Genomic DNA, 22,760 nt, shown 5'->3' on the forward strand with positions numbered 1-22,760 from the left:
TCAAGTTAGCATTTGACACATTTTAACATCGCTGACGGACAGAAATGATTCGCTCGGCTCCTCAATACATCAGGTACAGCATTAACTTAAGATCAAAATTTTCGGGTCAGCCAATCATCAGTAATGAAAATTGTACACTTAAAAAGCCAATGCACGCCTCTAAAACATTGATATTGAAATCTGAAGGTATCCTGTCACTAGAAATGCCGAAAGTTCAGTTATCATAGTTGTATAACAAAGATTATCTACTCCGTAAGTATGAGAAGAACAATCCGGCATAGCCTTCATTTGCCCTTTGCATACAGAATTATGTACTTGGAACTTCGGTTTGGAAAGATCAAGATGATCAATCAATTAGATTTCCAGTCACAAAAAGTTTAATGGTTGAAAGGAGCGAACGAGAAGGGAAGAGAATAGCCAAGGATCTGTACGACTAAACCAATCCCACATTCGCATATATAATGGCTACTTCACACCCTTTTACAATCCTTTTTTTTTATTTTGAAGCTTTTAAAACATTTGATCTTAGAATCGGCACTTGTAACATCAGCAACAAGCAAAATTAAACCATGAAAGTCATTGATAAGATTCATAAAGCTGAACAAGAAGGACGTCCTTTCTGGTCCTTCGAATATTTCCCTCCAAAGACAGCACAGGTAAATAAAGCGAGCTATAAGCAAGTCATAAGTCACAGGCAACAACATAATTTACAAACAAAAATATTCTGTTAATTTCCACTTAGGGTGTGCAAAATCTCTATGATCGTATGGAAAGAATGCAACGTTATGGGCCAGAATTTATTGATGTCACTTGGGGAGCTGGCGGATCATCAGCGGAACTAACAACGGAGATTGTGGCAACAGCCCAATCAGTATATGGATTAGAAACAATGATGCACTTGACGTGTACTAACATGCCTGTCCAGGAAATTGATGATGCATTGGAAGTAAGTATCAGAATCAGATAAAAGTATGAATGCCTTTGAGTTAGTGGTCTTATTCAGTTGATATGCTGTTTTAGAAAGCCAAAAATTGTGGATGCCAAAACATTTTGGCTTTACGTGGAGATCCCCCTAAAGGACAAGAAACATGGGAGTCATGCAAAGAAGGATTTGAGCATGCTATCGATTTGGTGAGATATATTCGTAAGAAGTACGGTGACTACTTCTGTATTGCAGTTGCAGGTGGGAACATACTATACAATCACACGTTTTCAGCAAACGTTGTTACTAATTACATAGTTCAATATTGATTTATAGGTCATCCCGAAGGTCATATCGATAATCCAGATAAAGATGCAGACTTGCAATATCTCAAAGATAAAGTAGATGCTGGTGCTGACTTAGTCGTTACTCAGCTTTTCTTCGATATCGACATGTTTACAGCCTTTTATAAGAAGGCTCGTGCCATCGGCATTAACGTTCCAATTTTGCCGGGTGTCTTTCCTATTCAAAATTACACTGGCCTTAAACGCGTGATATCCTTTAATGATAACTTTGTTCCTCAGAAAATCTGGGACGAGCTTGAAGTTATCAAGGATGATGATACTGCCGTAAAGGAGTACGGTATCAACCTCGCTGTCGAATTTATCAAGAAATTTCGCGAAATTGGGATCAATGGCTTCCATTTGTACACTTTCAATCTCGAACGATCCTCCCGAATTATTTTAGAACGCCTTAACCTGGTTGCTCCATTAGAAGCAGTAAAGCCTTTACCCTGGAACCAATGTCTTACCAGCAAACGTGCCAAGGAAAATGTTCGACCTATTTTCTGGAAGAATCGCACAAAGAGTTATCTCCAACGTACAGAAACCTGGGATGAATTTCCCAATGGTCGCTGGGGAGATTCACGCTCTCCTGCCTTTGGTGAATTAGATGGTTGGGGCATTAATTTGAAATACCCTGTAGATCAATGTATCAAGATGTGGGGCTATCCTACTTGCATAGATGATATTGCTCAAACATTTGCTCGCTACTGCAAGGGTCAAATTGCTGGAATTCCTTGGAGTGCACAACAACTGGACCCTGAGACTGATATTATTCGCCAACGCTTAGCAGCAATCAACTTGCTCGGATATCTTACTATCAATTCACAGCCTGCCGTTAATGGTGTCAGGAGCTCAGACAAGATCTACGGATGGGGACCTAGAAACGGCTATGTCTTCCAGAAGGCATACCTTGAATTTTTTGTCTCCCCCGATAAGCTCAATGAACTAATTGATAAGATCAGTGGAAACCCTCAAGTGACTTACTATGCTGTCAACAAACGAGGTGACTTCCGCACAAACACTCAAAATGATGAACCTAATGCTGTAACTTGGGGTGTGTTTCCCGGTAAAGAAATTGCTCAGCCTACTATTGTGGAAGGAGTAGCCTTTATGGCTTGGAAAGATGAAGCGTTTGAGCTCTGGAACCGCTGGGCTCGTATCTACGACCGTGAAAGTGATTCTGCTCGACTCATTTTGGATGTATGCAGCAACTGGTATCTCATCAATATTGTTCATAATGACTTCCAAGACGAAAACGGTATTTGGCGACTCTTTGATTTAGAAATCGATGGTGAAATCTCTCGAAAATTGATGCAGTCAAACGGAATATCTCGCTAAATTGTTTATAACAAAAGTACACTTCATACGGAATGATGTGGGCTACGTTATTCCATTACACTACATCTGTATTCAACATGCTATTTATTACTCTTCCTCATTCATAGTTATACATTATTGCTATTCTGACTTATTCCTACATACACATGATCTTAACTCTTTCAGTTGTATTCAACTACCTCCTAATAATGATATTTTTGATATCCATTCTATTCCCTCTACCTCTTCTCTATATCTTCCTGCCATTTTTTAAAAGCCAAATAAAGCCGAACCTGTGAGCTATTGACGCGCTAGAAGAAAGTGTGCGCGGAGTATGAAACAAAATTACGTGTCCACCCTTTGAACCTTCATATTTATTTTGGCTCTTTTCCTATTCATAACTTTTTTCAGATAAACATTTAAAATGGCAACTTTGGAAGACAAATCACTTTGGGAAAACCAAGAACAAGACGACGACATTGGGCAAGAAATTCTTCGCCTTAGTCCTGAAGAAATCAATAACAGAACAAGACTTTTGGAAAATGACATTAAGGTTAGGAATTAGATGCTTGACAGTCGGAAATGGTTCGAAAAGTAGCCAGATCTAACCATTTTGCAATTTCTTGTATTGCGGACACACTTTGGCAGGTTATGAAATCTGAAGTTGTTCGTCTTCAACATGAACAAGCTGCTATGAAAGAGCGCATTAAAGATAATAAAGAAAAGATAAAGTTAAATAAGCAACTTCCATATCTCGTCGGTAACGTTGTTGAGGTAAAGTCATCGGTCTGCCATTCGAGCAAAAGCATAAAACGCAATCATATCCATCATACAGTATTGAGTAATATAGCGCGGCTAAACCTATTTTATTGTACTTTTTTACCATAGTTGCTCGATGTTGATCCAGATGAAAATGAAGACGAAGGCGCTAATGTCGATTTAACCAGTCAGAGAAAGGGAAAATGTGCAGTTATTAAAACTTCAACTAGACAGGTAAATTACTGCTTTCATACGCGTCGTTTTTTGTCACGTAGAGACAAGACTTAAATTTTGAAAAAACTTATGATCAATTTCTAGACCATATTTTTACCCTTAATCGGTCTTGTCGATGCTGACGAGTTGAAGCCGGGCGATCTTATCGGTGTCAATAAAGACAGTTTCTTAATTTTGGATAAATTACCAGCAGAATATGACTCTAGAGTCAAAGCTATGGAAGTTGATGAAAAGCCAACTGAAGATTATAATGATATTGGTGGTTTGGATAAACAGATCGAAGAACTGGTGGAAGCTATTGTATTGCCCATGACACATGCTGAAAGATTTAAAAACCTTGGTATTAAACCACCAAAAGGTGTTTTGATGTACGGACCTCCTGGTACTGGTAAGACTCTATTAGCCAGAGCTTGCGCTGCGCAAACAAATTCCGCATATTTGAAATTAGCTGGTCCTCAGCTCGTCCAGGTAGAGTAATACTAGCAGAATGTGTGATACCGTAAGTATGTGTTCAGCTCAGCTCACGATATTATATTCCTATAGATGTTCATCGGCGATGGTGCAAAATTAGTAAGGGATGCATTTGAATTGGCAAAAGAAAAGTCACCAGCTATCATCTTCATTGATGAATTGGATGCTATTGGTACAAAGCGTTTCGATTCTGAAAAATCGGGTGATCGTGAAGTACAGCGTACTATGTTGGAATTATTGAACCAGTTAGATGGTTTCTCTTCCGATGATCGTATCAAAGTTATTGCTGCAACAAATCGTATTGATATTTTGGATCCTGCTTTACTGAGATCTGGTCGTTTAGATCGTAAAATTGAATTCCCTCTACCTAATGAAGAAGCTAGAGCTCGTATTATACAAATTCATTCAAGAAAAATGAATGTCAGTAAAGATGTCAATTTTGAAGAATTAGCTAGATGCTGTGACGAATTCAATGGTGCTCAATGTAAAGCTGTCTGTGTTGAGAGTAAGTGTTTAATCTTTTGTCTGGATTCTTACGCGGAAAAGATGCCTATTTAACACGTTATGATTATTCTTTAGGTGGTATGCTAGCCTTAAGAAGAGGAGCTGTTGAAATTACACACGAAGACTTCATGGAAGCTATCCAAGAAGTACAGGCAAAGAAGAAGATGACATTGCAATACTACGCTTAAATATTATTCACTACAATAAATACCTTTGTAAAAAATCAGATATAATGTAATACGATCAGTTGCATACGTTCTTTGTAAATGTGGAGACTCCCAAATCAAATTCTTTGATCATTGAACAGCAGACTATCTGAAGACAAATATATTATTTGGAAGTCAGTATATCCAAAAGGATCCCCTAACGAAACTATATTGGCCTTAGTACTCTTTTTGAGACCATAAATATGTCAAGATCTCCCTGTTCTAATTGTGTAACCAGCTTGCCACTTTGTTTGCATAACCCTCTGTTAATACTATATTTTTATTAGGCTATAATTTTCGTTTCTACTAACTGTAACCAATGATAGCTTCTTATTGGTTTTAGTGTCCAATCTTTAGATGCCCTGAATTTTGAATTAGAAGTTGTGAATGGAGTTAGCATTCTATAAAATATTGAGAGGGAATGTGAAGGACCGATCGTCAATGGTTAATGCGACGTATGTCTCCTATCTATTTTGTGAAGCCTCACTAAAGATTGTGTCCCTGAAATACTAGGGTGATGCGGAACAGAAGCTCTGTGCAGCAGCAGTTATTTGTACCATCAGCAACTGATTAGGCATTATGACCTTAAAAAGCATGTGAAAGCCGACTAAGTTTACAGTCTCACGCTAATACTTGTTATTTCATTGCTCTTTTCATCTTTGTGAGTTTTACTGTTCTTCTTTCCCTTTTTTTGCCTTTTATTTTACATAATACTTTATTTCTCATTGCTCATTCTTCTGTCCTTTCTGCATCTGCAATCAAGATTAACATGGACTATTTGAATGCATTGGCTACCAACCCAAAATATCATGACGTCCTGACCATTCTTAAAGGTTTTCGTAATGGCGTTGTTTACGGCGCAAAAGTCAGGTTCCCTCACGCACTTGTTATGACCATTTTGTTCAAAACGGGATCGTAAAGTAGCAGAGTTTCAAATCGACGAATTTGGGAGCGGGGAACACTGCAGAAAAAAAATTATTAAAACGTTTGCTCCAAAATATATGTAGTGTGCAAAGTAAGGCAAAAGGAATTCTTAAAGCAACAAAGCAACATGCGCTAAACCTGGGTAAATTTGCGACGATTTACAAAACTTTAATGCTTGTTCAAAAGAAGCTTAATGGCGGAAAAGAAGCCAGTATTCATCCCTTTCTCGCCGGTATCGTTGGAGGATATTATGTATTTGGAGAAAATAACAGTATCAATCAACAGGTATAGATAGGATTGCTTCATAGCGTTTTTGAGTGTGAAAATGAAACCTGATAGGTACATGAGATACTGATGAAGTCATACTGTAGATCATCTTATATCTCTTTTCGAGAGTGGTCCTAGCTCTAGTGAAGGTGCCGGTAAGGAAACAGATAATTGAGGCACCCAAAAACACATACCCCGTATTTGCGGCTGTCGTGTGGGGATTAGTTATGGTAAGCCGCTCATGCCATGGAACATACTTTAGTAGAATTCAAAGTTAAAATACATTATCTTGCTACATAGTGGCTATTCAGACACGAGACAGATACAGTTCAACCTTCTCTAAGAGCCTCAATGCAATACATCTATCGCGATTCAGACTCATGGAACTCACTTAAAACGTTAATATGGCATAACAAATAACGACTGACAGAAGTGGTGCTTTTTACGTTTGATAAGATGGACCATTTATTTATTTACTATTTAGATACTTTCAAAGACATCACAAATGTTGTTCTTGATACCACTATAAAGCAATTTATACTATTACTACATTTACAAAATTAAACAAAGATATGTTCTATACAAAAAGGAGCTTCGTTTCCCGTCTCGTTCACGTTTTCTGAAATAAGAAATGATTGGGTATATCGCATTAAAATAGAAACAGAAGAAAAGGGAAAAAAAAAATGAACAAAACATGAATTACGGAACAATGGAAAGGAAGAAGAGCTAATTACTGAACATAGAAGTAGCATATAAAAGAATATAATTAATGTAGAAAACCGTGTTGCGATACTGCAGCATTTTTTAGGCTACGACACGTCTATTTCTCAACAAGGTAGCCTTGGATAAATCAAGATCAAATGCATTTCGTTTCTTTCTCGATACGGGCATGGAAACGTCTGTATCATGTATTTTTGATGTCTGCTTAGGTTTTAGTGAATAAGCACCAGGCGCAATACCTTTACCATCATGAACTAGTTGTTCAGCCAAAGCAATAACATCCTTCTGTATACCATGGCTGGCCCTTTCACTTGAACTACTGGAACTGGTATCATCGTCTTCATCTTCTTCATCTTCCTCGGATATGGAATCATAATCAGGAATAAAACCGTTTTGTCGGTTTGCGGTATGGATGGCAGGAGTATTTCCAGTGCGCATCTTCTTTTCTTCACCCATACGTTGGACAGCATACGTAACATCTAGGATTTCCTTGATAGAATTGATGCCAGGAGTAAATATATCATTTCGTTTTGCAGGTTTACTGTCGTTGTTGGTTGGAATAGTATTAACATTGGCTGCCGCGGGTTGTTGACCAGCCATCATAGCATTGTAAGCCTGATCTTGTCTCTTTTGTTCTGCTTGAGCAGCAGCCGCCTTGGACGCAGCATTTTGCATCGCTTGGGCACGGGGGTCATTGGCCTTGAACTTCTTTTCTACTAAAGGTTTAGATGGCAATGTGTTTGTGGAGCTGCGAGCAGGAGGAGGGAATTGTGATTTGGTAATCCAAGGATGTTGGAAAAATTGATCAATGGTATAACGCTTTTCAGGATCTACAGTTAAAAGATTGCTAATTAAGTCTTTTGCCGCGGGTGAAATAGGATCCCACCAAGGACTCAAGAAAGTATACTCGCCGCGAGCAACTTTATGAGTAAGCGCACGAATAGATTCGTCATAAAACGGAGGAAAGCCACATAGAATTGTGTAGAGTACACAACCAATGGCCCACATGTCAACTGATTTTGAGTATTTTTGATCTCGTACAATTTCAGGAGCTGTGTAGCCAACAGTACCACAAGGTGTTAACGTGGAGTTATCCCAGATCACCTTTGATAAGCCGAAATCAGCAATTTTAACGATGCCAATACCACCACCACCAACGCCTTCAATAAATTCGCCTTCATCTTCCTTATCCTCGTCATTAAAAGGATTTACAACATGGTCACGTTTTATAATGGGAATAGGCTCAAAAAGGATATTTTCGGGTTTAATATCACTAAAGGTACAATAAAAAATTAGAATATGCGGGGTTAGAGTCCCATCCGACAAATTGATGCAACACCGCTTTTAATGAGATTTTACCGATGCACGACACCACATTCTTCATGAAGGTAGCGAATACCTTCAGCAACTTGAACAATGACATGTCGAGCAAGATCTTCGCTGAAATATGTCAGCTTCACGATGCGGTGAAATAACTCACCACCATGACATAGTTCCAAAACTAAAAAGTAGTAGTCATCAGATTCGGAGAACTGTATGAGACGAACAATATTATTGTGATTGATATTGCGCATAATCTGAACTTCTTTCAAAATGTTTTCTCTTTCGGTTGCCTTTGTTTTCTTTTTCATGTTGGGATGGAGATGGTTCTTGCCAGCATCAGATGCGTCCAAGTCTCGCCTACGAACCACTTTCACGGCCACTTCTTTACCGGTCAATTTATCTCTTGCCTTAAAAACAAAAGAGAATGCGCCCCTAAGAAAAAAGTTGCTTATTAAAAATTGTAACCTGATGACTTATTGATAAAATTGAACTTACTCTCCAATCTTTTCAATCATCTCAAACCGTTCCAAACCTGGGTATTGAGGAAGAACGTTTTTGCGTTGCTTCTCTTCTTGAACAATACGAGTTGCGACATCCTTGTTTTTCTGCTTTTCGTCTGCTGTAACGGCTTCTATATTCATCATCAATTTTTTATAATGAAATTGCAAGAACAAGAACGGAAGGTAAGTAAACGAAACAAAAGTAAAAAAAGAAAAAAGACGTTGAAATAAAGAAAAGGGACCAGAAAGGCCTTAATCCGAAATTTTATACACAACAAACACACACCTTTTGGATGGGTTTTTTTCTGCTTGAATAATCCTTTAATTTGGTCAAACATGGTTTTTTTTTCGATCAGGAACTGTTTCCAGCAAGTATATCTTTTAATTAAAGACGGTAACAGAATCAAACAAATCTGACTTGTTTACTTTTTGTTGTTGTTTCTTTTTTTCAAATTAACAAAGCTAAAGAGTAAGTATAGAAAAGAATAAAATAAAGATTCTATCTTTCTCGCTAGGACAAGCTAAGATATAAGAATTGAATATTTATACTGAATTTAAACAGAATGGAAAAAAAAAAGAAGAACAGTGAAAAACGGTTGGAAAAGAAAAAGGTTGCCTTTGACGCTGGCATGACGTCGTTCCACAATTTTTGTCTTTTTCTCCATTTAAGGAAAGCATGATATCATAGCTGCCTCTGATGTCTTGCTGCTTTTTTTACCTTCGAATCGTCCAAGCGCCTCGTTCTCTATCACCAACTCTTTTCAAGAACTTCTTCCGCGCTAACAAGTTGATGAGAACATGAACAGTTTCTTTATCGTATTCGTTATTCACATGCTTTAAATAGTCCTCCGCTGTTAGCATTTGAGCTGGCCTGTCCGCAAAATAATTATAAATTCGAGTTAATTGAGTAGAGGCCGGAGGTTGTTTAAATTGATCTGGAAAGTATTTCAGATCGAATCGAGCTGGTATTTGGCCAGTCAACCCCGATATCATGGTCATATTTGCTGTTGTACTTGATCTGGATGTCAGATCCGCACTTTTAAGGCTGTCACTATTTCTCACTTTGTATCGCGCGTATCTGTCAGTGGCTGTGCTTTTTGGCGTATCATTACCATCATCTAACTGATGGCTCATTTCATTATCAGTTAAAACATTTCTCAACGGATCGGTAAATTCCTCTTCTATATTGATATTCTCTTGTTGCTTATCAACAGCAGCTAAATTCGCTTTGGATCCCGACTGGCTTTGCTGAGAAGGCGTATTTTGACTTTTGAGTGTACTCATTCTCTGTGCAAAATCGAATCCTGTAGGCGTCGGTGAGTGAATAGTTTGCGAGTGATCCAAGCGAAGTCCACTGCCTTCCATACCAAAACTCTCTATACTCGACATATCGTTAAAAGTGTCTAGCAGTTTTCCACGAATCGATGATGGTGTCTGTTTCTGTTCTGATGCATGATCATCGCCGCGGATACTGGGTGTTCTAACGGGTGTTTGTTGTCTATCATTCTGGGAATGGGGTATATTGCCGAAAGGACTTGGGTAATAACTCGGATATTTCTGGTTTTGCTGACTTTTACTTGTAAGATTGGAGTATTTTATTGGTGTTTGCGTTCGACTACCAGCATCACTCGGCGTGAATGTGAATGGTTCTGGCACGAAACTCTCCCGTGTGTTTGTTAAGCGTATGGACTCTGGTGGTTTCTTGAATTGATAATTACGGTCGCTAGGTGAGTGCATGCCCGCATTCCCACTGTTATATGTAATTCTACTCTCAATTTTATCTTGATTTCTCTTTCGATCAAACATAAAATTCTCGAAAATTCGTCGATTGCTAACATCATCTTCCATTACGTTCAACTGGCCCCAATGTCGTGGACCTAGACCTGGCGTCGCAAAACCATCTGCTGTCATTTTTCCTTTACCTTTGTCCTTCGATTTGCTATCATCGATACCTCCTCCATCACTTTCGCCGCTAAATCGATATTGATTTGAGTCGTCGTCGCTAGAAGTAGATGCCCCAGCATTTCGAAATTGGTCCTTTGTAAATAAATCTGCTGCCTCTCGCACAGGTGTCCGTTGTAGCACGTCTGGAGCCATAGCGTATGGTATGATGCGTGGCGGTGATCTCGTCGTACTCTGCCTACTGGAGTAGGTTGATGATTCTGAATCTAGTATATCAGGGTTGAGGGTATCTTTACGTGCTTGTGAGGTTGTCGTATTAGACTGTGCTCTACGTAAGTTCTTTCGTAAACGATTATGCGCAGACACTTCAGTTATATCTCTCATTGTTACATCATGACTCATTCTACTGAAGCGATCCGATATTGCATCGTGGGCTGGGCGGTTTGTACCATCTTCACCACTCAACACCGAAAATGGATACTGATTCTCTTCACGATCCATTGACTTGAAAAAATATAGCCAAATCTAATTTACTATTGGTAATTAGTTGCTTTTGAAAAATGGCAATTTGGTAATGCTTTTGATTATTCGTTTTTGTGCTTTTTTTTTTTTTCTTTACTTTGCAATGATTCCATATTTGATGAGTTGCTTCTGAATATCTTTCTATTTCCGGTATTGTTCTTGAAGTGAGCACCTGATTGCACTCTGCAAAATTCTTATCAATGGCTTGTAAGTTTAGCGTCACTTGCTGCTGCAAGCGTTCAAGTTTGGCGTTAGCCTCTTCTTCAGATAGGGCCATGAGGAAATTATACCCTTTCTCGAGTATAATATAAGAACAAATGCACTTTTACGTGTTATTGTTATAAAATGAAAATTTAAGGTACAGAAAGTCACAAAGGTCAAAAGATGAAAATTTGTTGATCCGCGTTCTGTGCAAAAGGACGAGCTTACACATTCAAATACGTATGGGAATCCTTTGCTAATTGCTATCCCATATTGTAACTTGAAAATGATTTGCCTGTAATAAATTCACAAATATAATAGATACTATAGCATTTTGAGATGTAAGTCGTATCCTACGTCAATTATTCTATCCATTTATCATGACGTCTATGCGAAAGCTAGAAACATTATAGCAGTTTATTTCTTTGTCTTTGAGCAGTTATTTTGTTCGAGTCCGTTCTCATCAGTGCAAGCATTGTAGTCGACCAATATACCTACATGTTACCAGAAATAAGGGACGAACCTAAAAGCATTTAAGCTTCTTTAGCGAAGTTTCAGTGGGTCACCATTAGTAAACTTTTATCTAATGAAAGAATTTAAGATTTGGTGGATTCAAAGAAGGCTTAAACAAGTCAGTATAAGTACGGAAAGCACGAAGTCAAGTATTCATGTCAATGACGTCAGGAAGTTTGATTTTCTTTGCGATAGCTTATCTGATCTTCTGAATAGAATTTACATTTTCTTTCTTGCTCATGATTTGATAACTTGCATATAAAGTTGAAACTTAAAGTCGACGTATAGCATCATTGTTTTAACAGTATGAACATTCAAGAATATATATCATCTGAGCTTCAGAAGCATTCTTTTTGTACGACTGTTCAAAAAATTAAAAGATTGGGAGGAGGATCTATAAGTCAAGCTGCATGTTTTTCAACAGATAAAGGAGATTATTTTGTGAAGGTAATAGTAGCGCCTTTAAAAAGTAAAACAATGCGTGGAAGGCTGTAAGGACCATAATAACGCCAAGGGGTAGCATTTTTCTTGTATGGAAACTGATCAAATACAAAATTTTAGACAAATGCTGATCCTGAAGCAGGTCGATGGTTTGAAGCAGAATCATTGGCACTTGAGCGAATGAATGACGCAGTTCACGGATTCGTCCCGATGCCACTTCACTACTCATACGCTACCGAAAGCAGCAAGAACAATACAGCATCAGCAAAACCTGCTTACATTGTCACAGAATATGTTCCATTAGGTCGAGCCAGTAGTAGTCATCAAACGCTGCAACGCGAACTCGGCAGGAAATTGGCACGTTTACATGCTTCAACTGCTGATAAATTCGGCTTTGATGTCACTTCCTGGTGCGGTACCACCAAATTAGAGAACTCGTGGTCCACTGACTGGTGCCAATTTTACAAAACGCAGCGTTTACAGCCATTATTGAAGCAAGTGAAAGGGCTGGATAAAGATATTGATACTTTAGGTGCTTCCCTTTGTTCACGTTTGGAGCATTGGCTCGGTGCGGACGTGATTGGTGAGGTCAAACCTTCACTACTTCATGGTGATTTGTGGAATGGGAACTGGGGTGCACGCGGTTCGAACAATGAACAGCCTATTATTTTTGATCCTGCCTGCTATTATGGCCATTACGAATTTGAATTTGGCATCATGAAAATGTTTGGTGGATTTACGCAGACGTGTTTCGATGCATATGAAGACGCCTTATTGAATACAGCACTGTTACCAACAACAAGTGAGGGTAAAAAGGAGCGTTTGATAATATACGAAGCGTATCATCATCTGAATCATTATGCGATGTTTGGAGGCAGTTACGGTGACGGTTTTATCAATTTAATAGATAAGTTATTATGAGTTGACTACAGATATATTTTCTTTTTAAGAATGAATCGAGTTGAATTGAGTACATAAAAGCAATTGTTTATAAATATGACAAACTTAGAGATTTGTTGGGTATGAGGTAAAAATGCTAGTAGGCACAGCTACTTGAGGTTTGAAGCCTTGATTACCAATATAGTCACGTACGATAAGCATGTCGCTCATGATGATATATGGCCATCCAGCAGCCAATGTACTAAGCACAGCAACAAAAGAAAATAAAAAAAAAAAAAGAAAATGAGTCATGTGAGCCCTAAAAGCATAGATAATGATAGATACTTACGGACTATCTGGCGTAGCAGGACGAAGCAGAAATGTACGACTGTAAGAGAAGGGTGGCGTATTTTCTTCTTCTATAAACTCGCCATGCAAACTGATCGACAGCCCTACAGGTGTCTGGTGGGCATCCACCACGAAATCATCTACTTTCTGCAGATCATGAATAGTTGGAGGTAATCTGCATAATGTACTACCAATGATTTCGGGTCCGATGAAGAGACATTTGCCTTCTTGTCCTATCAACAACAGAAAAAAGAAACCGGTAAGAACTACAAGGTCAGCGAGTAAACTGATTGCCTTTCGCTTACTTTTGCTTTTGCCTTTCAAATTTCGACTTATGCTGTTCCATGTTAATCTTTCCTCATCATCCATCATTTTCTTTCTTTCCTTTCTCCTTATTTTTTGTTGTGCACGTAACTTGACATTCGAGTTGACAGAAAAAACGGCATTGGTATCGTATAAAACTGCCAATGAAGACCGATCCGAATCGAATTTCTGAAAGAACTTTGACAGAAAATCTATCGTGGCATTTTGACTTATCTCATTATCGAAGAAGTTGGGTTTATTGTCTAAAGGCAAGACGCGTCCAGTTTTGTGGACAGCCGCTGCTTCCGTCTCACTCAATTGGACTGGAATACCATCTAATAAAACAAGTGTAGGGAAACGTTTGACAATATTCTTGACATATCCTCTGTCATTGCCTCTCATTTTGATCTCATGGTCGCGAACAGGATTGCCAGCCAGTAGTAATTCTCTGAGACACTTCAGTTTGCCTGTGCCACTCAATGCATCTAAACCTTCAAACTCTTTAATGAAATTGTCTTGGAATGAAAGATTCTGAATGTTGGGCAAATACTGAGCCAAGGTAGAGATTTGTTGAACGTTTTTCAGTTGGTTGCCAGCAAACGATATAGTGACCACCTCCTCAAACATTTCTCCCGCTAATTTCATCATGGTTGGGCCGACAACTGCAGTTGCGCCTGCTGTTCCTGGAGGCTTAATACCCGCTTTTTTCAAAATTGGATCCGATGCCATTCTATCCAAATTCAAATACTTTGCGTCTGCGTTCCAACGACTCAATAAGAAGTTACGAAGCTGATCGATCGTAGTTAACTTTTTGGTTTTGGTTTGTTCAACCATGGGTGTCATGGGTAATGCTGAGTTTTGCCATAACTGAACGCGAAGTTGTTGTGTTCCATAAATATAGCCGTCCAAACGAACTAAAATTCGAGCTATGACTGGATCATTAACAGTCAGTAGCATTTGCTGTCCATCGACTTTAACATCGACAGGTTCCCATTTTTTTTTGGACTTTAGAATTAAAAAGGGAACGACACCAGCTTCAGTACCAGGCTCGAAGCCTGCGACTAATATATCAACTCGTTTGTCAACTCCCGGTCGTTGAGTAGCTGCCATTTTGTTATGAGGACGACTTACACCATAAGGCGAGCTAATTTTTTTTTTGGAAAAAAAAAGGTCAGTAAACAGCTCATTCTCTTTTCATAGTGCAATATCTTACAATCTCTTTTTCTTCTTCTTGTTACCAGTACCGCCCATAGTAACATCTTCTACGTCGTCAGGGATATGGTGCTTGTTCTCTGAAACGGTAACGGTTTTTCCAAGCGTCTTGGCTTTTAGAGCCAAACCTCTTCGTTTGGAAACTGTTTTCCAAGCTCCACCGCCGGTTCCTCCACTACTGAGGTCCTTTAACGTAGAATGGCCGTTTTTATTCTTTGCATCAAATGCTGCTTCTCTAGCTAACTCTTCTTTAGTTTTGATGTCTTCAGCTTTTTTTATTGTTTTTGGCGGTGCTGCAACAGCGCCAAACATGGCGAAGAGCCCTTTGCTTTGAGACATGGGGATTCTGCAATTCTATGGATCAATGAACCTGTTAATAGATCGTTCAAAATGAAAAAGCTTCCCTTTTTCCTAATAAGAATCTTTAAAGCAGTCATTGTGGACTGTCATTCAGTTTTCAACCTGAGTTGTAAATTTCTCAGGCCAAAAGCCTTTTAATCAAGTAAAGGAATTGTAGATCTTACGCCAACGGGCTTTTGCTTTCTTTTATACTTTTTTCTTTTTCTTCTTTTCTTGCAATTCGTATCAGGCAGCATTACCATCCTTGACGGGACTCTTTCCGTTGTATGTGCACCCATAAGTAGGTACTGAACAGTTAGTTTTACAATCTGAAATTAGTAATGCATTCTAGTTGTACGAAAGTCAAAACGGTCAATATTCTCGCGAGCAATTCTTTACAGTTGCAGAGCTGAATAAATTATGTGTCATATTATTCATTGCTGTATATTGTGCGAGCTATGTCGAACTGTTTTCATTCAACGTGGTTCAGCAGAAAATATACGAATACGTGGAAAGAAGACGGAGAGTCAATCTGTTATCTGATAATTCAGGCTAATCTTCCAGAACAGCCAATCTGCGACAGAGAGAATGTTTGTTATTGGTCGTCCTTTGATGCTGCCTTCATGTATCAATATTGTTTGTAAAGTTCGTAGACAAATGTTTTATGTTTGGATTTGGGCTATGAATATTTTTGTAAATGGAGAGACTACTCTTGTTTAAATACTATTAAAGTGACTTTCTAGTGTTCGCTAAGTCTTGCAAAGTCCATTCAAGCAAAAACTTTGAAAGGTGGTGTTACCTGAAATATTCAAATGCCGCTTACTGCGTTCCTAAATATGCCTGGTACAGCTTCAACCCTAGCATCATTCAACTCTTTCGCTTTCTGCTTGCAGACAGTAGACAGTATCCATCCTGACTTTCACTTCGAATACTACTGCCAGAATAAAGAACAAAAGCCCGATCTATAGCACCTGAGAAAAGCTCAAAACAAATAGAGCTATTGGAAGAAATTTTACCTACCCCATATCAATTACCACCTCTTTCCTAATTCCTTCCCCGTGTGTTCGAGTTGCGAACTACCATAACTTATTCAACTTTTGATAATAAATAATTGCTATCAATGACCTTTTCTGCGAATTCAATACTCAAAGACGATCCACTGTCAAATCTCGATTCAGCTAATGATGATCAAGATCGTTCGACAAGCCAGCCCATAAAAATTGAAGAGACCCCCGATAGACCAGCCGCTGAGGCGACTGCAAAAAATTTGGAAGATACTACTATCAATTCATCTGAACCGTCAACAACGCAGACTAACGATAAAGATTGTGATGTAGAAGAAGTTAAGCAAGAGCCCATAATGCCAGAAGTAAAAGTAGAGGCTGAGTCTACCCCGGTGAATACAGCCGTAAGGACATCGAGCCCTGCTGTGAACCAACAGAAAACATCGGTGGACAATTCGGGCAATTCTAGTGAGCAAACGCCCTTGGTCAAAAAGAGTCAAGAGAAGTTAAGCAACACTGATTCAGCAGAAGAAACCAAAGTATCATCGATTCAACCCATATATCAGGAATTATCAGCGGTCCAGCAATCAACTGAGCAACCGGTGCAAGCGCTTGCTGTAGCTGAACCCGAAGCGTCTGCCAATGCTTCTAGCGATGTATACCTTACTTCAAACGACACTACAGCGAACCCTGTAAGCCTTGAAAGTACAACAGTTTCTACAGTCCATCCAATCCCCACATTGGTCTCTGAGCCATCAGGAACAGCGCAAAGTGTATCCGCATCGGAGACTGTTTCATCAACAGATAACCGAGAACAAAATACGGCCCCAGGGTCAACACAGCTGATCCAGGCACAGCAAGATGTAGGGAAGCAGTCAGTCATACAAACGCCAAAAACAAAGTCATTGTTGCAACCAAGTACGGCAGCGCAAGTAGAAATATCAAGCACAAACGAGCCATCGGCGGTTACTCAAGCAGCATTGAATCAGAATATGGAATCAGTAGCGTCGGGCTCAACAGCTACACAACAGCAGCAGCAGCAGCAACTATTGAGCGACACATCAACAGTGGTACAGCCTTTACCAGATGAAACATCTCTGCAGCCAGCTATAACGAAACAATCAATGCCACAACCATTCACATCGGAACCAATGGCACAAACATCAGTTCAGCAGACAACAACCGAGCTACAAACAGCACAACAACCATTATCACAGACAACCGCAACGGCTATGTCAAAAGCAGAAGTACCTGTAACAACGGTAGCAGCAGCGACAGCAGCAGCTTCATCATTTATACCAGCGAATGCAGTAACAACTGCACAAGCAATGCTTTTCAACCCTTCTACGTCTGTTATAACTGCTCCACCACCGCAACCTGCTACAACATTTGAAGAAATCCAAAAACAATTAAAAGCTACACTAGACCATATCGAACAGCGAAATATGGTAAGCGGATTTCAAACACTGAGTAAAGCAACAGGTGCAGTTGTTGATAGCTGTGAACATTTAGGTAACTGTTTTAAGAAAAGATACTTTTTTTTTAAGAAAATTATACGCATTGATACAATGAGTGTATGCCTTAATGTGTGGGTGCGAAGTGCTTGATTCATAATTCGTCCCTTTTTCCCCCCCTCGTCTTCTAAACTTTTCACTTGTTACATAGGTCTAACCTCTGATGACCATCCGTATAATGCCATTGACCGTGAACAATTTTGGGCTGGACTTAATAATTGTTGGTTATATGCACTTGCTCAAAGACAAGAACCAAGTTGTGATGCAGAAAGACTTACTGACCAACATTTGTATAATCTCAGAGAAATGGTCGTCGCTTGGGCAGATAAGTTGGAGCGTTACGGCCTCGTTGATTATGAGATGGGATGGTGGGAAGCTGACATCCTCTCTGCTATAGACGGTATCTTAGCAATGAATTATGCTGCTGCCCAGGCGGCTGCTCAAGCAGTGGTGGCGCAAGCAGCAGCAGCATTATTTGGAGATGATGTCAATATGTAAAATAGGATTAGAAAGCCTTTTGAAAAATTAGATCGCTAGCAATAATCTTTACCATCGATTAGAAGCAAGCAGCATTTGTAAATACACTTTTATATCAAACTAAAATTTTATCTATCTATCTATTATTATTACTCATGGAATTCAAGTACTTGTAAAATAATGAATAAAGCAATAGCTGTGCCTTTGTAATCTTGAAATGCAAAAAAAAACAACATGGACCGCCAGCGGGGACGACCCCCCAAGGAGGAATACCGCTGAATCTTAACCTTTTTTTTTCAACTCGAAATAATTGATAGCGGTTTGTCCTGGGAGTACCATCAATTATGCATTTTTTATTAAAAATAGAATATCTATATTACGGTTATTATACAGTCCTTCTGTTTCTGAGCGCCTGATAGGCAGTATGTCTTATTCTGTCACTCTTCCAATTCATCAAGATCCGGCAAAGGGAAATTCAGGATGGCAGCTACACCAGTAAGCTGATTGAGTTCTATATAAAAAAGATACCCATACAAAATTAAGTCAGTAACAAAAAAAAAAAGAAAAAGGCAATCAACCGATTCGTTTGACTTTTTTTTTTTTTTTTTTTTTTTTCCTTTCATCACTTACGTTCTCCTGAAGGATGAAGACTAGAGAAAACATGAACAGTTCCATGTTGTTCTCTCACCTGCTCTACTAGCACTACATATTTTTTACGTGTAGCAATATCGGCTGATCTAAACAATTCGTCTGTAACCAATAATGTATTGATAGCTCCTCTCTCGTTTGCTTTAGATACATCCTGATAACCGTAAAACGCTCTATCGGGATCCATCTCCATCATTTCGTAAAAGGCGTCCAGTGCTTGAACTTCACGTGCCGCCTTGGTGTCTGCTAATTTTGCTTGTATCGCAGGATCTTTTAAAACTTCTGTTAATGCATGCTTATGTCCACTTGAGCTGTGGATAAGCAAGAATTTGGATTTGTTTTCCAATAGTACTTTGTTTTCCGTTTTCTAACGTCAGACAAGTCTGTTATTCTATCTATCTTTCATAATGAATATGTCTATGCCAGTAAATGACTTACCACGGCTTGATCAAAAATATAATCATACACTTGGTCTCTTACAAATCCAGGACTGGCAATGATCACAGCCTTTACAACATCAAAGTGTATAAGTCGGTTGATACCCTGGTAAATTTGTTCATAAAAACGCAGCAAGCTCTATAAAAGAGAGACCCGTTGTCCGTCAGAGGAAAGCGAAAACGTTTATTGTTATTACTAGGCAACTTACCTTGTCATGCTTTGTTGAAGAACCTCTTCTTTTTCGTGGTATAGGACTTTCAATACGCTGACGAACAATGGTCATGTTGGGAGTCAAAAAACAGATATTCGCTAGACCCTCTTGACAAACAATGGCTGTCACTTCAGCTTGCTTTGTAATATCACAAGCGTCTTCAATTCTTTCTAATGCAATGATATCCCATTCAGGTTTAAACAAAGTAAAGTTTCTATTCATTTCCAAGTCAATTGTGTGATAACTTCCCATCTAAGCAGAGCATTTGCTGTTCAGTTTACATGTCGTACAATATCATTTATAAATGCAAAATCGAATAGATTTACCTTAACATGTGGGTTTTCGCTCGAGACCTTGCCGTTGATACGAAGATGACCAACGATAGGATCGAAATCAACACTTTCTACCGTGATTGTCAAAACCATGCGAACACGCTGACTTGTTACTGTTCCAGTAGTACTTTCAGACTGCACCCGACTACCCAAAAAGAGTACTGTAAGTCCTAATTATGTCATTGACAATAGCAAATCAGTATTGATCTTACCGAATAGTTGTTGCTTTAATCATATCATCCTTTGATACTAAATTGTAGATATGCCACATATCCTCCAGTTCTTCTGGAAGAAGTGTAATGTAGCCTGAGGAATCTTTTTCTAAAACTTTATTAATCAGCTACAGCGACATTAGTGTAAGAAGTCGACTGATGAAAGAGATTTGTCTTACCTTCATTGTAGGCTCAAAATAATCTTTCCAAAAAAAATAAAAAAATAGAAGGTTCCGTATTTGCATTGACAAAATGCTTTCCTTTTTGAATTGACAGAAAGCTCAGCCAACACATTGTCTGTGATTGAAAGAGAATTGGCCAAAGCCTACTGTAAGAGAACCATCGAGCCACATCCTACCAATGCACACTACGGCTAATAGCAAAGTTTCGATAGTCGTCTGTCGCACCATTTCATACCTGTCTGAACATTCAGGTTTCACATTGAAGGTGGAATCCCTTTTTGCTTGCTGCTTTCTTCGTAAATAGGCATGATTCGTTTCACTAGCAAATGACCATTTCAAATTTGATATGCTCCACCCCATTCTATTCGGCTTTTATTTTCTAGATATAGTTTTGGAATACACAATCATCAAATTTCGCTTAAAAGCTCATGTTTATATTCTCAATGCATCTATGCAAGTACTTGATGAACAAAGGATGAATTCATGAAGTATACAAAGCATGTTTAGATAATTGAAAGCTAGAGTATGGATATCAGTTGTGTAATCTATCGAAAGTAGGACAAACTGCTATTTCTTTAGCGGAGGAGGAGTAAGGGTGTATTCTTTCTTTTTCTTCATAGCCATTTTGAACTATCCCAAGCCCTTCAATCAAGTGGCCCTTTTCATGACTATAAAAGATAACGTTGAAGAGTTAAGCGTTTCGAATGCAGCGGAACCAGAGGAACAAACAGTGAACCAACAACAATTACAACAGGAGCAGCAACGAGAAAAACCAGCTTTATCGATTCGTTGGGCTCCAGTGTTTGATATCCCTTTGGAAAGACGCCTGCAGATGATGGCTGTCTGTATTTGGTTTCTACTGATGGCTGCCTCCTTTTTATTTTACACCTACCTCTTTCTTGCCCACAGGTTTCTGTGGCCCCTGTTGGTTGCCTACACCATCTTTATTTATATGGACAAAGCACCCGAAGCGGGTGGCAGACGTGTCGATAGTTGCAGGCATTGGAAACTCTGGAAATATTTCGCAGACTACTTTCCAGCAAAACTTATCAAAGTAAGGTTGAACGGGGACAAAACAGTTTTCTGACTCTCTCTCTCTCCCTTCTCTTTCTGTATCTCTCTGGAGTATGAGTAGGAGTGTGAGTGTGAGCTATTCACTGATCACTTTCACTTAGGAGCAGGACTTGGATCCAACCAAAAAATACATCTTTGGCTATCATCCTCACGGCATCATCTCTGTAGGCGCATGGATTACTTTTGGAACAGAAGCCACCCATTACAGCCAGTTATTTCCAGGCATTCAGACAAGGCTACTCACTCTCACTTCAAATTTCCGCATTCCCTTCTATCGTGATTTGATCCTCAGTTTAGGTCTAGCGTCCGTTTCCAAAAAGTCTTGTGAGACGATCTTGTCGTCGAAAGAACCAGGGGCTGGATCGATTGCCATTGTGGTGGGAGGAGCAGCAGAATCATTGAATGCACGGCCTGGTGTAGTTGATTTGGTCCTACGAAAAAGATTAGGGTTTATACGACTGGCTATCAAACACAAAGCAGATCTTGTTCCTGTGTTCTCTTTTGGAGAGAATGACATTTACAATCAAATGGAGAACTCAGTAGGTAGTAGACTTTACAAATTTCAGGAATGGATAAAGTCTGTCTTTGGCTTTACATTGCCTTTGTTTCATGCTCGAGGCATTTTTAATTGTAAAGTAAAAAAATTTATAGGTAGCCGGGGTTGTTGGCTATTCACACACGGATGCTCACATCTGGATGAAGAAAAAGAAGCTGACGTTTTTTTCTTTGCTTTCTTAGATGATGTTGGATTGATACCTTTTCGACACCCTATTGTCACTGTTGGTAAGGAAACGAGTGAATTGTAAAAAAACCCTTCCAAGTGCAGAACATCTTGAGAACGCGAATAGAATCGATGACGCTCACCGTTGCTTCTTTTTAAAAGTTGGTAAACCTATCTCTGCTCCTGAAATAGAGGGTGCTGACCTATTCGAGCCTACTACCGAGCAATTGCTGGAAATTCAGAGTCGATATATAGCAGAGCTTCAATCCATTTATGACAAGTATAAGGATATTTATGCAAAAGATCGTAAGCATGAACTTCGAATTATTGGTTAATCTTCGATAGCAAGAGGGAGTACTTTTCTCTTTCCTCGTCCCTCGCGCCTTCAACGACCCTCTGTAGAATGTTTGGGTTCAAGCATCCACGCTACAACGACTAAAATAAAGAACTTGCTGGAGAGCAACAAAATGCATGATCAAGGAAGATCTGTGACGTTTCACCATCTCTGTATTAGTAATTTGCACTGTTTGGCATACATTATAACTGATCAGATCATGAGAAGGACTTTCTGTACACCAAAAAAAAAAAAAACCCTTCCCAAGCTGATCGAATACCGTGCTTTCATCTTGTATCACAGCTTTTTGTCTTGCTCTTTTTTTTTTCACCATGGAAAGAGAGATACGCATTGATAGGAGAGCTACTCGAATGTTATTCATTGGCAAAAAGGCTCCGTTGGATGCGTATCACTCTTTGCAGAGGTAGTACGAGAGACTTTTTTGATTTCACGACGATTTGT

The 22,760-nt window shown here is 39.1% G+C and overlaps 10 protein-coding genes across 10 annotated transcripts; 6 read left to right on the forward strand and 4 right to left on the reverse strand.

Annotated features, from left to right (window-relative positions):
* Window positions 1-408: 408 nt before the first annotated feature.
* Window positions 409-2,892, forward strand: BDF20DRAFT_970323 (methylenetetrahydrofolate reductase-domain-containing protein). The gene is made up of 4 exons (XM_053085014.1): window positions 409-656; window positions 743-946; window positions 1,021-1,183; window positions 1,259-2,892. The coding sequence occupies exons 1-4, from the start codon at window positions 570-572 to the stop codon at window positions 2,602-2,604; spliced, it is 1,800 nt and encodes a 599-aa protein (XP_052939562.1). The 5' UTR covers window positions 409-569; the 3' UTR covers window positions 2,605-2,892.
* Window positions 2,893-2,966: 74 nt separating this feature from the next.
* On the forward strand, window positions 2,967-5,133 carry BDF20DRAFT_311206 (P-loop containing nucleoside triphosphate hydrolase protein). The gene is made up of 6 exons (XM_053075181.1): window positions 2,967-3,136; window positions 3,232-3,357; window positions 3,472-3,576; window positions 3,661-4,044; window positions 4,120-4,552; window positions 4,627-5,133. The coding sequence occupies exons 1-6, from the start codon at window positions 3,008-3,010 to the stop codon at window positions 4,737-4,739; spliced, it is 1,290 nt and encodes a 429-aa protein (XP_052939563.1). The 5' UTR covers window positions 2,967-3,007; the 3' UTR covers window positions 4,740-5,133.
* On the forward strand, window positions 5,134-6,560 carry BDF20DRAFT_311207 (peroxisomal membrane protein 4). The gene is made up of 4 exons (XM_053075182.1): window positions 5,134-5,672; window positions 5,765-5,966; window positions 6,053-6,178; window positions 6,249-6,560. The coding sequence occupies exons 1-4, from the start codon at window positions 5,527-5,529 to the stop codon at window positions 6,366-6,368; spliced, it is 594 nt and encodes a 197-aa protein (XP_052939564.1). The 5' UTR covers window positions 5,134-5,526; the 3' UTR covers window positions 6,369-6,560.
* A 192-nt stretch (window positions 6,561-6,752) lies between these two features.
* BDF20DRAFT_904914 (kinase-like domain-containing protein) lies at window positions 6,753-8,829 on the reverse strand (the record flags this gene model as incomplete). Its single annotated transcript, XM_053083096.1, has 4 exons — window positions 6,753-7,941; window positions 8,028-8,423; window positions 8,487-8,622; window positions 8,778-8,829. The coding sequence occupies 4 exons, from the start codon at window positions 8,827-8,829 to the stop codon at window positions 6,753-6,755; spliced, it is 1,773 nt and encodes a 590-aa protein (XP_052939565.1).
* Window positions 8,830-9,205: 376 nt separating this feature from the next.
* On the reverse strand, window positions 9,206-11,192 carry BDF20DRAFT_910722 (uncharacterized protein; the record flags this gene model as incomplete). The annotated part of the gene is made up of 2 exons (XM_053083735.1): window positions 9,206-10,897; window positions 11,013-11,192. The coding sequence occupies 2 exons, from the start codon at window positions 11,190-11,192 to the stop codon at window positions 9,206-9,208; spliced, it is 1,872 nt and encodes a 623-aa protein (XP_052939566.1).
* A 743-nt stretch (window positions 11,193-11,935) lies between these two features.
* Window positions 11,936-12,991, forward strand: BDF20DRAFT_910723 (Fructosamine/Ketosamine-3-kinase; the record flags this gene model as incomplete). The annotated part of the gene is made up of 2 exons (XM_053083736.1): window positions 11,936-12,076; window positions 12,191-12,991. The coding sequence occupies 2 exons, from the start codon at window positions 11,936-11,938 to the stop codon at window positions 12,989-12,991; spliced, it is 942 nt and encodes a 313-aa protein (XP_052939567.1).
* Window positions 12,992-13,075: 84 nt separating this feature from the next.
* BDF20DRAFT_833075 (uncharacterized protein) lies at window positions 13,076-15,151 on the reverse strand (the record flags this gene model as incomplete). The annotated part of the gene is made up of 3 exons (XM_053078604.1): window positions 13,076-13,211; window positions 13,299-14,744; window positions 14,814-15,151. 3 exons carry the CDS (start codon window positions 15,149-15,151, stop codon window positions 13,076-13,078), a joined length of 1,920 nt encoding a protein of 639 aa, XP_052939568.1.
* A 2,028-nt stretch (window positions 15,152-17,179) lies between these two features.
* BDF20DRAFT_854424 (uncharacterized protein) lies at window positions 17,180-18,349 on the forward strand. Its single transcript, XM_053080183.1, has 2 exons — window positions 17,180-17,667; window positions 17,821-18,349. The coding sequence occupies exons 1-2, from the start codon at window positions 17,280-17,282 to the stop codon at window positions 18,165-18,167; spliced, it is 735 nt and encodes a 244-aa protein (XP_052939569.1). The 5' UTR covers window positions 17,180-17,279; the 3' UTR covers window positions 18,168-18,349.
* Window positions 18,350-18,583: 234 nt separating this feature from the next.
* On the reverse strand, window positions 18,584-20,172 carry BDF20DRAFT_910726 (protein pelota; the record flags this gene model as incomplete). The annotated part of the gene is made up of 7 exons (XM_053083737.1): window positions 18,584-18,657; window positions 18,777-19,161; window positions 19,233-19,370; window positions 19,441-19,695; window positions 19,770-19,920; window positions 19,988-20,115; window positions 20,167-20,172. The coding sequence occupies 7 exons, from the start codon at window positions 20,170-20,172 to the stop codon at window positions 18,584-18,586; spliced, it is 1,137 nt and encodes a 378-aa protein (XP_052939570.1).
* A 661-nt stretch (window positions 20,173-20,833) lies between these two features.
* On the forward strand, window positions 20,834-22,299 carry BDF20DRAFT_814075 (diacylglycerol acyltransferase type 2B; the record flags this gene model as incomplete). Its single annotated transcript, XM_053076941.1, has 4 exons — window positions 20,834-21,223; window positions 21,345-21,873; window positions 21,982-22,026; window positions 22,127-22,299. The coding sequence occupies 4 exons, from the start codon at window positions 20,834-20,836 to the stop codon at window positions 22,297-22,299; spliced, it is 1,137 nt and encodes a 378-aa protein (XP_052939571.1).
* Window positions 22,300-22,760: the final 461 nt, after the last annotated feature.

The sequence above is a fragment of the Mycotypha africana genome, assembly GCF_025528875.1.
Source record: "Mycotypha africana strain NRRL 2978 chromosome Unknown BDF20scaffold_2, whole genome shotgun sequence".
NCBI classification, from domain to species: Eukaryota; Fungi; Mucoromycota; class Mucoromycetes; order Mucorales; family Mycotyphaceae; genus Mycotypha; species Mycotypha africana.

Coding starts and splice junctions, on each gene's coding strand:
- BDF20DRAFT_311206 (XM_053075181.1), top strand. CDS start 3,008: ATGGCAACTTTGGAAGACAAATCACTTTGGGAAAACCAAGAACAAGAC. Junction 3,358..3,471: donor TCGTCGGTAACGTTGTTGAG/GTAAAGTCATCG, acceptor TTTTTACCATAG/TTGCTCGATGTTGATCCAGA. Junction 4,553..4,626: donor TAAAGCTGTCTGTGTTGAGA/GTAAGTGTTTAA, acceptor ATTATTCTTTAG/GTGGTATGCTAGCCTTAAGA.
- BDF20DRAFT_854424 (XM_053080183.1), top strand. CDS start 17,280: ATGCCACAACCATTCACATCGGAACCAATGGCACAAACATCAGTTCAG. Junction 17,668..17,820: donor TGATAGCTGTGAACATTTAG/GTAACTGTTTTA, acceptor CTTGTTACATAG/GTCTAACCTCTGATGACCAT.
- BDF20DRAFT_970323 (XM_053085014.1), top strand. CDS start 570: ATGAAAGTCATTGATAAGATTCATAAAGCTGAACAAGAAGGACGTCCT. Junction 657..742: donor TCCCTCCAAAGACAGCACAG/GTAAATAAAGCG, acceptor ATTTCCACTTAG/GGTGTGCAAAATCTCTATGA. Junction 947..1,020: donor AAATTGATGATGCATTGGAA/GTAAGTATCAGA, acceptor ATGCTGTTTTAG/AAAGCCAAAAATTGTGGATG.
- BDF20DRAFT_311207 (XM_053075182.1), top strand. CDS start 5,527: ATGGACTATTTGAATGCATTGGCTACCAACCCAAAATATCATGACGTC. Junction 5,673..5,764: donor ATTTTGTTCAAAACGGGATC/GTAAAGTAGCAG, acceptor AAATATATGTAG/TGTGCAAAGTAAGGCAAAAG. Junction 5,967..6,052: donor ATAACAGTATCAATCAACAG/GTATAGATAGGA, acceptor GTCATACTGTAG/ATCATCTTATATCTCTTTTC.